The sequence below is a fragment of the Manis javanica genome, chromosome 7 (assembly GCF_040802235.1).
Source record: "Manis javanica isolate MJ-LG chromosome 7, MJ_LKY, whole genome shotgun sequence".
Taxonomy (NCBI): Eukaryota; Metazoa; Chordata; class Mammalia; order Pholidota; family Manidae; genus Manis; species Manis javanica.
In genome coordinates this window covers 34,570,180-34,588,724 of record NC_133162.1, presented here as the reverse complement: position 1 = coordinate 34,588,724, position 18,545 = coordinate 34,570,180, and the positions used below count along the sequence as shown (strand labels likewise).

The following is an 18,545-nucleotide window of genomic DNA, read 5'->3' as shown; positions in this document are numbered from 1 at the left end:
ACTTAGCCCCTGGGCCATAATTCTTATTGTAGTAAATGAAAACAGAATTAGTGAGTAAATTAGAGTGTTTTAGATGATAAGTGCTTTGGGAAAAAGAAGGAGCAGAATAATCAAATAGGGAGCATCCTGAAGTAGAAGTCGGCAGGGTGGGCCTCACCAAAGTCAGGAACAAGAGGAACCAGCAAAGGACACTGAAAAGTGAGAGACTGGCAAGATGGAAAGAAAACCAAGGCCAAGAGGTGATGGTGTCCTGGAAATGGAAGGAAGAATCATGTATGGGGAAGAAGAAGGAAACCACCTGTGTCAGATATTGCTGTTGGCCAAATAGGAGGAAGGATTTAGCTGTGTGTAGGTTGTTAGTGACCTTAATGAACAGTTTTGGTGGAGTGGGTTCAAGAGAGAGTGGAAGGAGTGTGTGTGAAAACAGGTATAAGTCTTTTGAGGAATTGTGTTGTAAAAGGAGCAAAGAAATGAAGTAGTGGGGGTAAAGGATCAAGAGAACAGTTGTTTTTTTTAAAGATAGAAGAACTAATGACTTTTGTTTATGGAAATAATCCAGTAAACAGTATTGGGAAAATGACATAGGAGAGAATTGCTGGATCTGTGGCTTTGAGTTGGTGATAGGGTGGGATCTGGTGTTTATGTGAAGGGGTTGACTTCAGGTAGGTGTGGTGTTGCTAGAAAGGTACATGTGCTGTAGAGAGTCTGTAGTTGTAGCTTCAATTGTCTAATTAAAGATTTATCATCATGGGAAGATGGCGGCGTGAGTAGTTCAGAGGAAATCTCCTCCCCAAAACATATGTATTTATGAAAATACAATAAATACAACTATTCCTAAAAGAGACACCAGTGGATGCAGTACAACAGCCAGGATACATCTACATCTGCAAGAACTCAGCATCACACGAAGGAGGTAAGATACAAGCTGCGGCAAGGCAGGACCCGAACGCTCCCCCACCCCAAAACCCGGCGGGAAGAAAGGAGTCAGAACGGGGAGGGAATGAAAGCCCAGGACTGCTAAACAACCAGCTCTAGAAATCCGCACCTGGAACGCAGACACAAGGTGCACGGGGTGCTGGATATTAGAGAAACGGAAAAGCAAAACCTGTGGGCAGGTCCCCACAACCAGCGCCCCTGAAACAAAAGAAAAGTGAGTGCTTTCGGCAAGTCTTAAAGAGACAGGGACCCCATAGCTGGACGAAGTTGTCCCGGCAGCTGGGAATACCGGGGAAACTTAGGCACCCTAAACAGAGGCAGTGCAGCTCTGAAGCCCCTCACAGGACTAGGCAGCCTGCCAGTCGTTCCTCCAACTGGCTTGGACCCCGACACGTGGGCCTAGTAGTAGGAGAGTGGGAGCGTGCACCGGGGGCGGAAGCGCTAGAAGAAACTGAGAGCAGATCCATGTGCCGCAGGGCTAGCCCGCAGCGGTGCGACCGAACAGCCCGGGTGCAGCTCGCGCACACCGGCAGCAGTGAAGCCAGAGCCTGGTAGAAGCCTTCACGGAAAAGCCCCACCCGCACCAGCAGGGGAGCCAGAGGGAGCAGGCGTGCTCTCAGGAGCCGACCGGAATCCCAGCCCAATGCACAGCCGCCCAGGCCAGACCCAAAGGCTACTGCTGTCACACAGCTGCCCGACAGGGTCGCCACCAGCACGGAGGAGCGCACCTGGCATGCCTGCCACTCCCCGCAGGGCTCCGCGCTACTCTGACAGACACCCCGCCCACAGCAGCTTAGGAGATTAACCCGGTGACTGCTCCAGGAGTGCAGGTAGCTGTCACAGGCAGCGGAGAAGGGCAAGGCATCCAGCAAGCAGGAAAGGACTTTCTTCTCCCAGCTGACACACCCGCAACCTGCCTACAGCCACTGCAATCACCATGAAAAGGCAAAAAAATCTGGTCCAGACCAAGATAGTTACACCTGAGAAAGTATCTGCGGAGGCAGACCTAACCAGTCTCCCTGAAAAAGAATTCAAAATAAAAATCATAAACATTCTGACAGAGCTGCAGAGAAATATGTAAGAGCTAAGGGATGAAGTCTGGAGGGAGATTACAGAAGTGAAACAAACTCTGGAAGGATTTATAAGCAGAATGGATAAGATGCAAGAGGCCATTGATGGAATAGAAACCAGAGAACAGGAACGCATAGAAGCTGATACAGAGAGAGATAAAAGGATCTCCAGGAATGAAACAAAATAAGAGAACTGTGTGGCCAGTCCAAAAGGAATAATATCCGCATAATAGGGGTACCAGAGGAAGAAGACAGAGAAAAAGGGATAGAAAGTGTCTTTGAAGAAATAATTGCTGAGAACTTCCCCAAACTGGGGGAGGAAATAGTTGCTCAGACCATGGTGGCACACAGAACTCCTGAGAGACGGGATCCAAAGAGATCAACACCAAGACACATAATAATTAAAATGGCAAAGATCAACGACAGGGACAGAGTATTAAAGGCAGCCAGAGAGAGTAAAAAGGTCACCTACAAAGGAAAACCCATCAGGCTATCATCAGACTTCTCAACAGAAACTTTACAGGCCAGAAGAGGATGGCATGATATATTTAATGCAATGAAACAGAAGGGCCTTAGACCAAGGATACTGTATCCAGCATGATTATCATTTAAATATGAAGGAGGGATTAAACAATTCCCAGACAAGCAAAAGTTGAGGGAATTTGCCTTCCACAAACTACCTCTACAGGGTATCTTAGAGGGACTCTTCTAGATGGGAGCACTCCTAAAAAGAGCACCGAACAAAACACTCAACATATGAAGAATGGAGGAGGAGGAAAAAGAAGGGAAAGAAATAATCATCAGACTGTGTTTATAACAGCTCAATAAGCCAGTGAGGTCAGAGAGTAAGGTAGTAAACAAGCTAACCTTGAACCTTTGGTAACCACAAATCTAAAGCCTGCAATGGCAGTAAGTACATATCTCTCAATAATCACCCTAAATGTAAATGGACTGAATGCACCAATAAAAAGACACAGAGTAATAGAATGGATAAAAAAGCAAGACCCATCTATATGCTGCTTACAAGAGACTCACCTCAAACCCAAAGACATGCACAGATTAAAAGTCAAGGGTTGGAGAAAGATATTTCATGCAAACAAAAGAGCATAAAAAGCAGGTGTTGCAATACTAGTAACAGACAAAATAGACCTCAAAATAAACTAACAAGAGATAAAGAAGGACATTACATAATGATAAAGGGCTCAGTCCAACAAGAGGATATAACCATTGTAAACATATATGCACCCAATACAGGAGCACCAATATATGTGAAACAAATACTAACAGAATTAAAGGAGGAAATAGAATGCAATGCATTCATTTTGGGAGACTTTAACGCACCACTTACCGCAAAGGACAGATCCACCAGACAGAAAATAAGTAAGGACACAGAGGCACTGAACAACACACTAGAATAGATGGACCTAACAGACATCTATAGAACTCTACATCCAAAAGCAACAGGATACGCATTCTTCTCAAGTGCACATGGAACATTCTACAGAATAGACCACATACTAGGCCACAAAAAGAACCTCAGTAATTTCCAAAAGATTGAAATCCTACCAACCAGCTTTTCAGACCACAAAGGTATAAAACTAGAAATAAATTGTACAAACAAAGCAAAAAGGCTCACAAACACATGGAGGCTTAACAACATGCTCCTAAATAATCAATGGATCAATGACCAAATTAAAATGGAGATCCAGCAATATATGGAAACAAATGACAACAATAACACAAAGCCCCAACTTCTGTGGGATGCAGCAAAAGCAGTCTTAAGAGGAAAGTATATAGCAATCCAGGCATATTTAAAGAAGGAAGAACAATCCCAAATGAATGGTCTAATGTCACAATTATCGAAATTGGAAAAAGAAGAACAAATGAGGCCTAAGGTCAGCAGACGGTGGGACATAATAAAGATCAGAGGAGAAATAAATAAAATTGAGAAGAATAAAACAATAGAAAAAACCAATGAAACCAAGAGCTGGTTCTTCAAGAAAATAAACAAAATAGATAAGCCTCTAGCCAGACTTATTAAGAGAAAAAGAGAGTCAACACACATCAACAGAATTAGAAACGAGAAAGGAAAAATCACGACAGACCCCACAGAAATACAAAGAATTATTAGAGAATACTATGAAAGCCTATGTGCTAACAAGCTGGAAAACCCAGGAGAAATGGACAACTTCTTAGAAAAATACAACCTTCCAAGACTGACCGAGAAAGAAACAGAAAATCTAAACAGACCAATTACCAGCAACGAAATTGAATCAGTAATCAAAAAAATTCCCAAGAACAAAAACCCCAGGCCAGATGGATTTACCTCAGAATTTTATCAAACATACAGAGAAAACATAACACCCATTCTCCTTAAAGTCTTCCAAAAAATAGAAGAGGAGGGAATACTCCCAAACTTATTCTATGAAGCAAACATCACCCTAATACCAAAACCAGGCAAAGACCCCACCAAAAAAGAAAACTACAGAGCAATATCCCTGATGAACGTAGATGCAAAAATACTCAAAAAAATATTAGCAAACCGAATTCAAAAATACATCAAGAGTATCATACACCATGACCAAGTGGGATTCATCCCAGGGATGCAAGGATGGTACAACATTCGAAAATCCATCAACATCATCCACCACATCAACAAAAAGAAGGACAAAAACCACATGATCATCTCCATAGATGCTGAAAAAGCATTCGACAAAATTCAACATCCATTCATGATAAAAAGTCTCAACAAAATGTGTATAGAGGGCAAGTACCTCAACATAATAAAGGCCATATATGATAAACCCACAGCTAACATCATACTGAACAGCGAGAGGCTGAAAGCTTTTCCTCTGAGATCGGAAACAAGACAGGGATGCCCACTCTCCCCACTGATATTCAACATAGTACTGGAGGTCCTAGCCACAGCAATTAGACAAAACAAAGAAATATAAGGAATCCAGATTGGTAAAGAAGAAGTCAAACTGTCATTATTTGAAGATGACATGATATGGTACATAAAAAACCCTAAAGACTCCATTCCAAAACTTCTACTTTTAGTACCAATATTTGAGGGATCTTTGGTGAGTCATTAAAGTTACTTTATTTGTGCTTTCTGAGGGAGTTATAAACTTAACCCAGCAAATTTGTGTGTTTCAAGGAATAAACCCTACATTATGAGATGAATATGTAATGCTACATATAATTCCCTGTGGCCCAGTGCCTGATACCATGTAGGCACATAAGAAAAACTCTTATTAGAGGATGTTGAGTCAGTGTGCACTAAACTAGACAGACTTTATCTCTCTGGCCCAAAATGTTACCTTGTAAATGTTATGTAAGTTAGGATTTGACGTTGGTTAAGTAAATATGCTAAATTTAAATCGTAGGTCCTTTGACATCTTTCCTAATGTTCTTTCTGCTTTACAGTGTGGTCTCTCTTTATACGATAACTAGTGATATATTGGCTCCAGCCATCGGGGAAGTACTGATCACTAGCACTAAACATGGATGTTTGTTCCTAACATGTTTAAGTATTTTATCATCATACTGCTGTATTAATTTATTTGTACAAGTAAATATGCTAAATTTAAATCGTAGGTCCTTTGACATCTCTCCTAATGTTCTTTCTGCTTTACAGTGTGGTCTCTCTTTATACGATAACTAGTGATATATTGGCTCCAGCCATCGGGGAAGTACTGATCACTAGCACTAAACATGGATGTTTGTTCCTAACATGTTTAAGTATTTTATCATCATACTGCTATATTAATTTCTTTGTACAATGAAAGCAAATTTTTTTGTGTACATCGTCCTGTAGCTTGCAAGCCCCCAGAAGGTAGGTAATAACTCTATACATAATTTCTAAGAAAACGTCTCAAGTAATAGTTGGTATATAGGGGGTATTCAATAACTGTGGTGATTACTAAATCAAGGTTTCATATTCTTTTGATTAAACTTATATATCCAGCTCTTTAGGCCTTGCTTTATTTAAGGCTTGAGACCCTTCCACTATTGTGGCAAATTCTGGAGGTAAATTATATTGGGCTTAATGGCAGTTACTAGAACACTTCCAAATGTAGCTAATCCAAATAACTTCAGGGGGAAGTAGTAGCTAAATTTCATAGTAAGCACATAATAATAGAAGCATGCTTGGCACATACAGCTGTTGGAGTGCCATAAAAACTGGTGGTGTAATCATTAAAACAAGTTTGTTAGAGAAATACTCTACTAAATATAGCAAGCATACTGAAAATCAAAGATAGAATGACAGTGTGTAACTATAAGAAGATAGCCTTGGTTACCATCACACACTGTACCAGAAAAAATGAGGGAAGTCGAAATGATATTCTTACTAAGTACTAGAGAATCTAATTGTGGCCAGAAACTGTTTGGGAAGAGCAAGCTAAGTTGGCCATTTCATTTTCCAGTAGCCAGTGTTATTAAAAGATAGAAGTGAGAGAACGATTTCCTTTATAAAGAAGCAGCTGTGCTTGAGGCTTTAATCTTTGGTTTATATTTTTGGTTTAAATTTTTATGAAGTTAAAAATGTGAAGATGCTGTTTCCCAGAGTTTAGGAAGTAAAACTATTCAAATGACTGAGAAGTTCTAAATCTATTCAAATCTATGTTTCCACCACATTTATAACAGTTATTTCTAAAGCATCAGAACATCCAACATTATAAAAATATTTTGGATCTATGGAAAATACTGAGTCTTTTTTGTATTTTAATCCAACTTGTGTTGAAACTTTACTTGTTTTCTTTGTGTTGCAGGTCCAGTTGTTTACGTCTTGGATCTTGCAGACAGACTGATCTCAAAAGCTTGTCCATTTGCTGCAGCAGGAATAATGGTTGGCTCTATCTATTGGACAGCTGTGACTTATGGAGCAGTGACAGTGATGCAGGTTCACTATTTTACTCTGTTCAACGATGTACATTTGATATGAAGATCTATCTCTTAGGAATTTTAAAATTTACTAGTTTGAACATGTAATAACATAACTGCAAAATAAGAAAATATATAAAAAGCTATCCAGTGAAAAGTCATCTTACTCCTGTCCATCATTTACCTAGGTTCCCCCTTACCTCGCCAGGTAGCCACTATTATTAGCTTCATATATATTCTCCCAGACTTTCTCTGTGCATATGCAAGAAAATAAATACATTCTCCCACATAGATACACTTTTCTTTTTTTTAATCCCAAAAGGAAGCATATTGCAGCTGCATCCCTTTTCTCACTATGAGTCTTGGAAATCTTTTCATATAAGTATGCATAAGTCTGCATAGCATTCTGTGTATAAATTACAACAATTTACTAACCAATCTCTGGTTGATTAGACAGTTAGTTGCTTCCAGTTTTTTGCTCTTACCAAACAGTGCTGTAGTCCATAACTGGTGATGAAGGTAAGAAAGACTTAAATTTCAAGATTAGTCACAGGCTCTTGATGCTTCTCTCTTTACACCTCTTCCTTAAAGATTTCCATCTATCATCTCTGTGCTTTTTGTGCTCAAATCTGTCTTTCACCCTATTCTTTCCCCAAATCCAGCCCTACAATAGAAGCTTGACCCTCCTTAAATGACTTCTTGGGACTTCACACTCAGTATTATTGTAATCAAATTTGTCTTTTCCTCAATTTGAAACCTAAATTTATTCTCCATTATAATTTCTCTATACCTTTGATTCCTACTGGTATTTTTCCATGTACTATATTTCTTAGGATTACCTTTAACTCCTTCTACTTGATAGCCCTCTGTCCAGTCCACTGACCAAGTCTAAGCAGTTTCTATTTTGATATGTCTTGTATCTGTGGCTTCCTTTCCACAGTCTTTACCACCTGACTTCTTCCACTGCCCCATCATACCTGAATGGCTTAAAGGAGCCTCTTGGTTGGTTTTCCTAATTTATTCTCTTCTATCAATCCATCCTTACAAATAAATCTTCCTGAAATATAGTACCTTCAGCATACTCCAAGCTTATTGCCTCCTCTCCCTTTAGTATTGTTTTTCAAAATCACCTAAATTGGTGAGGTGTTTCATAAATAACTCACAACAGTTAACACAGTATGGTTTATAGATGATATAACTTGCTTTTCTTTAATATAAATAATTCACAGAAAAAAAGGGATCAAGAGAATTACATAGAATATCCTAGAAATTGCACATAATCTATCTATGGGAGGGTCCATAGTGATCAGCCTTTCTGGTTGCTTCACTAATAGTCATAGTGAGACAGAGTATTGCAGGACACCTTCATTATTATGTTGGTAACACCCCAAAGGTCTGGATATAGTCACTGGAATGAATCAAAAATAGTAAACCACCATTTATCATGAGTCTGCTAGATAAAGATTGAGAATCACTGACTTGAAAAAGATTCCATTTCCTTAACCTGATTTGTTAAGCAGAGTCCTCCATAATCTTAGTTCATTCTACTTTGAGGCCTATGGAGCTATCTCCTATAAAGCATATACACAGAGCTAACACTTAAAAAGGCTTTCAGAAATTTTTTTTTGACCAGTTCTGTCAGCTAGTACCAGATTTGACTGGTGATAATATAATGAGTGTCAGTACATCATTATATCCAGGAAGTTCAGGATGATTTACTAGGACTGACGGACATGTAAAATTAGAGCAGATTATACATTATTTATAATTTATATATAAATTTATACTTATAATTATATGTAATTATATATTTATATAGAATAAATATATAATTACATATTTATATATAAATAATCATAATTATAATTATACATTATTTAACAGGTGTGTATTTTTTGGAGATGAGGAAACTAAGGCCATCAGATTGAGTGATTTCTCTTAAGCCTAACAGACTATAAGAAATTGGGTGGCTCTTTCTGAGGAAAAGATTGTACTAGACTAAAATCTTACAAAAATTTTGATAATTAACAGGATACTTCAACAGGACCCAATTAATAAATATAGTTTGTATCCTCCAAAAAGGGCTACCAATGGGATTTTGGCATTTTGAACCATATTTGGTATGATTTATTCAAAAAGTTAGCATAAAACTGAGGCCTGATGAAATACAAGACAAATTAAAAGCTCCGATCCCCAACCTCAAGGAATATAGTCTAAGACAATGTGTACATAAGTGAATAACTGGAGAACAGTTATAAGGTTAAATACACAGATATGAAGAGAGCACAGATAATGCATAAACAGTATTTTAATTCAGTAAAAACCAAGTATCGTTATTAAAAAAGTAAGTCTTGAGGTGACCCTTGAAATAATTTTCATTGGTAGAGGGAAGGAAATGATACAAGCAAGGAGACAAAAATGAACGTGTTGGTTAATGGTGACAGAAAAGAAGACCTAAAATTATGATAAGACATGTATATCCTATGTGACCATTTAGAAATAACCTTCACATGTACTGTCTCATTTGAAGATTCTTTTTAGCCCAGGAATGAGGGAGATTAGGTATGACAGTAGGCAGTCACGGCCCTGTGATTTAAGAGCACTGGGAAGACTTTTACCTATCTGAGCAAATTTGATGGGGAAGGTGCCCCACTGTACCATCAGTGGGATATATGGTCTTTTTTTTAACATTTGACTGTTTCTTTTCCTTTTGTCCTCTGATTACTCAGAAGGTCAAGTAAATCAGATTAAGGAATGAGATCACTGTTCTTTTCCCATTTATTTCTCATGAACCAGTCTGAGGTTCAACCCCTCTTAGTTGTAATGAATTTGAATGAGACCATCACTTAACATTTTTAATGAAAAGACAACATCATAGTTAACTTGTTTTTTCCAGCACTGGGATGAAACACCTTTTAAGCACTGATGCATTTAATCCTTGTAATAATCTTGTGACATAGATACTATCAATTATTCCTAGTTACAGGTTCAAAGAGTTTATTTGTCTGGTACCACATGGCAAGGAAGAAGCATTAAGACTCCTGTCCCTAATCTAGGGCTCCTTAAGTGAAACCTGGTCCCAAAGGCAGCCGAAACATTTTATCAGAGGATAGTGGAACCTCAATATCCAACCTGCTCCACTTTTGCTATAGTGTAAAGACAACCCCCATAAGCATTGTCCATTCTTAATTACACTGCATTTTATTTATCCTTAATTCTGACTAAAAACCTATTAGTTCATCACTGTTCCATTCTCATATTATAAGTAGGCTTCTAATAGTGCTTTAAATGATCAGGCCTTAATTAAAAGTCTCAGCCTTTCAGCATCATGATCTGCAAGCCTAGCTTAATTTAGCTTTCATTTATTGCTCATGAGTGTGATGGTAGTAACAGGTGGTATACTGTAGGTATTGCACTATCCTATCTCCTTTACAGCATTTATATTTGTACACTTGTTTGTCTTTCACCTCCAAAAGACATCTATTTAGCTCACCATTTTATCCCCAGCATCTGGGCCTGTGTATGGCACACAATCAGTATTAAATTGAATGAATGAACTAATACAAGTATGTGTGCATGGTGAGCCTCTGCTTGAGCACAAAGCATCCTCCATTTTAGCTGTAAGAAGTGGGATAGTAGGCCTTTGCTCAGTGTTTGCCCTGTTTCCTTTTTTATTTCCTCATTCTTAGACATCTAGTAAAGTTTTTACTGCCACCCATGAGGAATAAATTTTTGTTACTATAGTCCATACCTGAATATTCACTTTGTATTTTTAAACCCTAAATTTTCAAAAGAATGCATAATCCAGCAAAGGAATTTTTCAAATTTCTGAAATTATTTGTTAACACTTTGAGAGTATTTATGTCACAGCTATAACTTAGAGTGATTACACTGAACATAATAAATGATAGAAAGATGTGATATCCTTGGAAGCATTATAAGTAAAGACAAAATCTGGGCTGATCCACTTTTTCTACCAGTGCAGGATTAGGGTTTATGAAATACTGAGGACCAAACAGTTTCACTTTAAGGCAACTCCAAATGATCACCCTTCACATTCTCTTACAAGATGAAAAGTTGTTAACATTTCTACCTGTAGACACAGACTATCAGATATCGACTGATACCATGGGTTTTGACCATTTGAAACCATTTAATGTTACCTCTTAGTTAGATAAATAATTAATTGTGAGTCTGGTCACTATACCTAGTTGAAATTTTAGAAGAACCCATTTTGGTCCTCTCCACATACTTTTATAAAATATTTCTACCCGGATCAAGTCTATTGTCTAGAATTTCAATTTGCCCTGACCATTCTCAGCTTGACCTTATTTCATATCTCCTTATAGTCCACCTAAAAAAATGTGCTATAATAACTGACCTAAAGAACATCTTGTTACTGAAAAAAATCACATTTACTTTTTCATGACTTGCCTTCCTGAGCTACATTGCCCCTGGCAGCTTTAGTCTTGCCTACCTTCTTTTCTCATTTTCCCTACCTTCCTTTCCCCTTCTACATATCAAAGATATAGACAAGTTCCTTTCAGTCCTTGCTTCCTGACTTTTTTCTTTTTTCTTCCAGGCTTATGTGATCAATTTAGAATCATTTATCATAGGGTCCTCCTATCAAGCTGTTGCCTCCCCATGTGATACCTGGGTTTGCTAAAAAATGCCCATCATTCTGAAATAGTCTCTTTCCCCTGCCATAACTACTAAGAATAATTCCTCAGAGAAATATGTTTAATTTGCAACCAGTTGAGACTTTCAGCTAAAGGGAGGTCATTTAAGACCTTCGAAATAATTTTCAGGCAAGTTCTCTAATTAAAAGTAAGAAGCTCACCAACAAAATGCCATGTGGAGAGAAGTATGAGGCCAAGATTGATCCATGGTTGAAAAGGATTTTGCCAGGAGGCAAGTATGAAGATTCACAAGTACAAATTAACCATGTCCTCTTGCCTTCTGGATCTAAACCAGTTGTGAAATAGCCCCAGGACCCACATGAGAGGAGAAGGGCTGTTTTAGCTTCATTACCCCATAGATAGGGCACCCTAAGGTTCATAGATTAGAAAAAGTGACTGGAACCTGTAGCCAAAACTGAACCTCCTACTGTAGTCCCTCAAATCTAGACCTTGGGATTGCATTTGAGGAGAGTTAGTCTGCCAGTAGAGCATTTAGCGAGCCAGAGAGGTCACACTTTATCCCAGACACCACTGAATAAGGAGAAAGAGCCAGAGAGAAGTGAGCTTTCAGGCCATCTCCTGAGAGGGCTGGTCCTGCCCCTGGCTATCCTTACCCTCCTAGTTAGAAGAGCAGGAAAACAGATGGCTCTGCTTGAAGACATGTAGAACCTGAAATTATTGCCTAGTCAAAACCAAATCAAGTAAGAGGAATAGAAGCAAAAACCTTCATTAGGTAAGGAAATGATTCTAGCAAATGCTATCTACTTCACAGGTTGTAGGCCATAAAGAAGGTCTGGATGTTATGGAGAGAGCTGATCCTTTATTCCTTTTAATTGGACTTCCTACTATTCCTGTCATGCTGATATTAGGCAAGATGATTCGCTGGGAAGACTATGTGCTTAGACTATGGCGCAAATACTCAAATAAACTACAAATTTTGAACAGTATATTTCCAGGTAAGGTCCTAAATTGTGGTTGTAATGAGCATGTGAAATTAATCTTGTGGATGAATCCTAGCATGCAAAAATATCTCAGCTGTTCTGATTTATTAGCACTAATACTCTGAATTTTTTTTCTTTAGGGATTGGTTGTCCTGTTCCTCGAATTCCAGCTGAGGCTAATCCTTTAGCAGATCATGTCTCTGCCACCCGAATTTTGTGTGGAGCCCTTGTCTTTCCTACTATTGCAACAATAGTTGGTAAACTGATGTTCAGTAGTGTTAACTCTAATTTACAAAGGACAATCTTGGTAAGATGGCTTTGGTATTACTTTTTTCAAGTGACTATACAAACCAGAATAAGCTCTGTATTTTTTTCTTTAAACAAGTACCCAATGGGCTATATATAGAGTGGCTTCTGTGCCTTAAGCCTCTGATCTCTACTGCCATCCAATAGCAGTAAAGAGGGGAGGATTCACTGCAGTAGTTCTGGCCTTCCAGGATTATGCTGTGAGCAATTTCCCTCCTGGAATGTGCATGAATCAAAACACCTTTCTCTCCTGCCAACAAGACTGTGGTGAAGAGCTTGTACTCTAGGGTCAGACTGCTTGGTTCAAATTGCTAGCAAAGATACTGTCTTGCTGAGGAAATGAAAACATTTTTTCTCTGTGCCTGTAGATTGAAGATAGTAATGATAGATAGCTCCCTTGAGATAATTGTGAGAATTAAATGAAATAGTTCATTGGAAGTACTAGCACACAGTAAAACCCTTATGTTGTTTGATGTCATTACTACTCCCACTTCCCCCCTCTGGTGTCAACCTGCACGTTGTGCCTGGGCATTCTCCCTAATACATCAGATTGGACGTAGAGCTAAGTGGAAGATTACTCAGATAGGATAACAGGGAAGGTGTCTCTAACCTGTTACCTGTAGTCTCTCCCTGTCTCACCTCCTAGTAGAAAAGGAATTATTTCATTTGCATTCATCTGAACTAGCATCAATGCCTCTGTCTTGTGATCCAAGTAAAATTATTTTATTATTGTGTTTCTCTAAATCTGCATTGTAAGAAGCTAATTTCCCTTTTTATTTTAGGGTGGAATTGCTTTTGTTGCCATAAAAGGAGCTTTCAAGGTTTACTTCAAACAACAGCAATATTTACGTCAGGCACACCGAAAAATTCTTAATTATCCAGAGCAAGAAGAAGCATAAAACTGTGACTCTGGTTGCTCTGCAGTCCTCTCATCCTTATGAGTCTGTTGTGTTGGTTTTGATCCCATCATTAATGCACAGTAGTGGAGACTTGTGATAAGTTGCTGCCCTCATATTTTTAAGAAATATAATAAAGCACTTAGGGCAAGGGAAATCCTCTCAGTAATCATGGAACCTAAGGATGTGGTTTGGTCTTATTGTTTTATGTACTTCTTTATGGCAGTCATCTGAAAGATCACCTTAGCTTGGTAAACCTGGGTTTTATTGTTTTCTCCAGAAAAAAATGTAAAGATCAAACTGCAAATGTTTAAAACTGTACATGCTGTTTTATTCAAATGCCTCTTTTGTACATGTTCATGTTAAGTGTTTTCTTAGAATCAGCAACTCAGTGAAGGTACTCTTAAGGATTTTTCTCACTGGCATAATTTGATTACATGCTATACAGGAGTATATGTTAATATGAGGAAATGTAAATTAAATTAGCTATAAATAACAAACCAAAAATGTATGTAAACATTCAAATAATTATCTGAACAAATGCAATTTTGTTTGTATTTTTCTTAACCCATGTGATGTCCTCCAAAATGTGTAGGGTAAAAATTCATGGGGCTTCCAGATCACCTTTTCACTATTAAATTTTATTTATATAATATTGACATCTCATAGTTCAATAATGTAATTTTGACTCAAGCAGTCTTAATTACTGTGTGTGTGTGTGTGTGAGAGAGAGAGAGAGTCAGTCACCCGGTCCATCACTGGAATAAGGTTTTTAAATCCATATTTCTAGAAATCAAAGCTACCAGTTTATAGTAGTTTGAGCATAGAGAGTGATTTGCAAAAAATCTATAATTTGATTTTACTCTCTCTTTCCCTGATTCACTTATTTCAGGTATTTGTTGATCACCTCTTATTTGCCCAGGCACTTATGCAGAGTGCTGTGGGACACAGGGGTGAACAGGACAGACTTGGTTCCTGCCTTTATGTAGTTTACAGTCTAGTTTCAACAGATAGAAAACCAGCAGTGAGTAAACCAAGGTGAGGCCTTGAGCTCTTTGTTTTTATACCAGTCAGTGAGGAGATAATTATGAAAACAAGTCTTGAGTAAATATTGAAGTCATTGTTTTTGGCTTAAATCAACTTATTTAAAAACTGATGTTATTAGACTTTATTTGCTTGTCATATCGATGAGGCTAGCACCTTAATCATCACTGTTTAACTAGTTTTATGTTCATATCTCAAAAGCAGTTATTTATTTTAAGCCATTTTCAGTAGTGGCCCTTTTAATGTTCAACAATCAGAATGATCTTGCAGTTATTTTCATTAATTAAAATCAAGTTTCCAAAACACTCTTATGTTCATGGTATCTAATGCATGACAATAATATGTTTCCCCTTACTGATAAAAGGCCACTTCTCTTTAGGAGTGTAGCAAATATAGATTGAGCTATGTTAGATTACAATAATATGTTAATTTTAGTAATTTAAGACTGATACCTTTCTATAGTATGAATGTCTTAATTTTGAATTAGAAGTTTATGTGAATGGCTGTTGAACATTCAAAGTTGTAATTATATGGGGAGAAGGGAATATTAGACTGACAGTGAGCTTTATTAAGAACACTGCTATAATTCTGAAGGGGAAATGTAAAACCTATGATTATTATATAAAAATAAACTTAGACTATATAGCTATAATTATAAAATATATTGGCTTTTCTTTAATTTTCAATATGAAAAGACATATTGGAGATATCCTGCATAGTGTTATATAGAACAGCTTTTAAGCAGCCTTTACTAAAATTATACCAACACATGGTTCCCCACTTACTATTTTAAAGCCCAAGATGGGAGGTCAGGTTTATTGGCACCAGGGCTCATGAGGGCCAGGGAAACAGCCCTAATCCTTTGGGGGCATCAGGGAAGGGTTTCTAGGGCTATGGGGAGGGAATTACAAGTGCCTGGGGACCACAGTGGCCTCTAAAGAGCTGTAGCTCAAGAAGTATCGTGTACCAGTCTTCAGAAAGGTGACCTGCACCACCATGAAACAAGAGTAGTCTGATTAAAGTTGAATGGACCTGGGTTCAGATCCTGTAATTCCGCTTTTAATAACTATGTATGACCTTTGCCAAGTGACTTTCTCTCAGCTACAGCTCTCTTCATCTCTGTAATTCAAGTTATACTTATCCCAGAAGACTATTTCTAGGATTAACTAAGAATGAAAGGAACAGACACACTAGGCTTGAAATGGCCCCTACAGAGTAGTTGTTTCTTAATTGCTGGGTAGTCTGTTCACACGCATTCTTGGAAGAGGTAATGAAGAGGTAAAAGAAAGATACTAGGAGACAGATTAGAGGGATACTGTAGATTTGGGGGATGGATGGGTATTTCTGATGTTTTCCAGTTTATTTTTGTGTTGCTTTACTGTGTTTTTATAAATATAGTGTTTCAAACCTCTTATAAAAGTCACAACTAGTAAAATTCTCTTCTTTGCAGAACTTTTATCTCCAAAGTGGCTGAAAATATTGTTCATCATTACATTATCAAATGACTGTGAAGAATATAAAATTAAACTTAGTGACCTAATTATTCACTGCCTTGCTAACCTGCTGTAATTTTTGAAAACATCTTGTTTTTAATATAGAAGACTATCTCAGTACTGGCTGGATTAGGTTAAATAAAGAATTTTTATGTTCCCTAGGCGTTCTTGGTCTGTTGAACAACTCCTCGAACATAATTTGTTAATTCTATGCCTACATGGTTCTTTTTAAATATCAAAATACCAGTGAGATTTTTCTTTCAGTAAAAATTGGAATTTTTAAAAACCAGAAGACTATCTTAATGTTATAAGCAGGCTAACCTAAATTCCAAATATGTTCTAATGTTTTAAATGTACCCCCTGTACCTACCCTCAGAGCCACTTGGACTGACTGGACAAGCAACTAGACAAGATCTGTGGGTGGTCTCATGCCACTGGATATCTTAAATTATATTCAAGTGTTGTGAAAACAAGTTGCTTCCTCTGAGATAGTAAGAGCCTAAATTTCTGAAGATTAGAGTTCTCTAGAATGAGTACATCAAATAAAGGCTCTTTTATCCATGGTGGGTATGCATTGTTTCTAGGTCACATCTTTACCAGCAGAGAAGAAAAGGTACAGAGTAGGACAGTCAGGGATGCATATTCTAGGTGATACTTAGTTGTAGGGCAAGTTACTTTGTTTCTCAGACCCTCAATTCCCTCATCAATTTTAAAACAAATTATAATTTATGAAATTACAAAACATTATACAAACATTTAATTATAAAATATTTCCTGGACTATTGTAAGGATTAAGTGGGGTAACATTCGACAATTCAGTGTGCAGAGAAAGTAAATCTTTGAGTTGAAGTAGAGGTTGGTTTGCCTTTGCCTGTCTTTGGTCTTCTGGGATCTCAAGGTTGCCTCTCTCCTGCCTACTGCCCACCCGCACACACACACACACCCCTTCACTAAAAATGGCAGAAAAATGAAAAGTCTTACTTGACTGTGAAACCAAGATCCTGAGCAAGAGGAAGAGAAAAGTGTGGCTGAATGGTTGTAAAAGCCTTGGGCAAACAACAGGAGCTACACTGTCAATCTGGTCCCCACTTACCTTCACCCAGGTGGATTTAAACATACAACAGCCTGCCCCAGGCACTGTGTGTCAACAACATACACTACTTTACCAGATGTTGAGTATTAAGCCAGGCACCGGGCTAAGTCCTGGGGTAAAAAGAAATAAATCCACTTTAAGATTTTACAGTCTTCAAAATATAAAACATATTTCGAGCCTTACGGTATTACCACTGCAAGAATGTAAGACCTGTAGGGGTGGAGTTTTTGGGTTTTGGGTTTTGGGTTTTTACTGTTCTATGCCACAAATTAAAAGCATTCATGGGCCACTGTGGAATATTTTGAATCCTTGGGAAATGTGCAGTACTTAAGTATAGACTGTCTCTAGGTTAAATTAGCAGGAAACAGTAACAGGAGCTAAGGTAATAAGTTCGTGATCCCTTGGTACACATCAGTTTATCCATATGTATTAGTGTGTTTATCAATTCAGATCATTGTGCACCCAAAATAAGACTTGCTAAAGTACACAATTTCTAAGGATAAATCTTTTATTTTTGTCAAATGATCACATACCTAATCAGTCGGGGTCTAGATGGGAGATAAATCACACCAGTTATTTGAACAGGGAAAGTGTAATAAGAGGAATTGTTGACATGTAGAAAGTAAATACTACGAGGAGTAAAGAGGACTTTAAAGCAAAACAGAGGCAAAACAAAGCAGCTACCACTTCAAGGCTGAAGAAGAGGAGACGAGGGAAGTAAAGAGCAAGAGAAGGCCTCTTTACCCACAAAGCTAAGGTTCAGACCCCTTTGACGAAGGCATGGCTACCACGGAACTGTGCCCCACAGGTGGCAGAGAAAGCTGCCAGAGGGCAGGCTGCAGCTGGTACATAGAAGCTGAGCTGGTGGGGAGAGGAATAGCTGAGGGTGCCACTAGACTTCTGCATAGCTGCTGGGCTCTGCCTAAACGTCAGAATGGAGGAAGGTATCTTCCTGATACAACAGCCTTGCAGTGTCACCCCAGTGCCCTCTACAAAAAGGCTAGTGTTCCAAAGGAGATATGTTAACAAGATCCAGTTAGTGTTATAAAGTTGAGCTAAGAAGGGTGGATTTGGAACTGAGAGCATGTTGGCATGTGAAACCGGTGCCCTTTTTTGTGACCCATTCTAGTCAATCTCTGACATACACCCCACCCCCACCACAAGGAGACAAAATCTCAACCTCTTTTCAGTTAATAACTT

At 38.2% G+C, this 18,545-nt stretch overlaps 1 protein-coding gene across 1 annotated transcript in view; it reads left to right on the top strand.

The window, feature by feature from the left end:
- Positions 1-16,415, top strand: part of MARCHF5 (membrane associated ring-CH-type finger 5) — a 58,971-nt gene extending 42,556 nt beyond the window's left edge. The window contains exons 3-6 of the mRNA XM_017663845.3: positions 6,782-6,912; positions 12,345-12,528; positions 12,654-12,820; positions 13,602-16,415. Coding sequence (XP_017519334.1) covers positions 6,782-6,912; positions 12,345-12,528; positions 12,654-12,820; positions 13,602-13,718 — 599 coding nt within the window. The 3' untranslated portion in view covers positions 13,719-16,415. The remainder of the gene's footprint in view (positions 1-6,781; positions 6,913-12,344; positions 12,529-12,653; positions 12,821-13,601) is intronic.
- Positions 16,416-18,545: the final 2,130 nt, after the last annotated feature.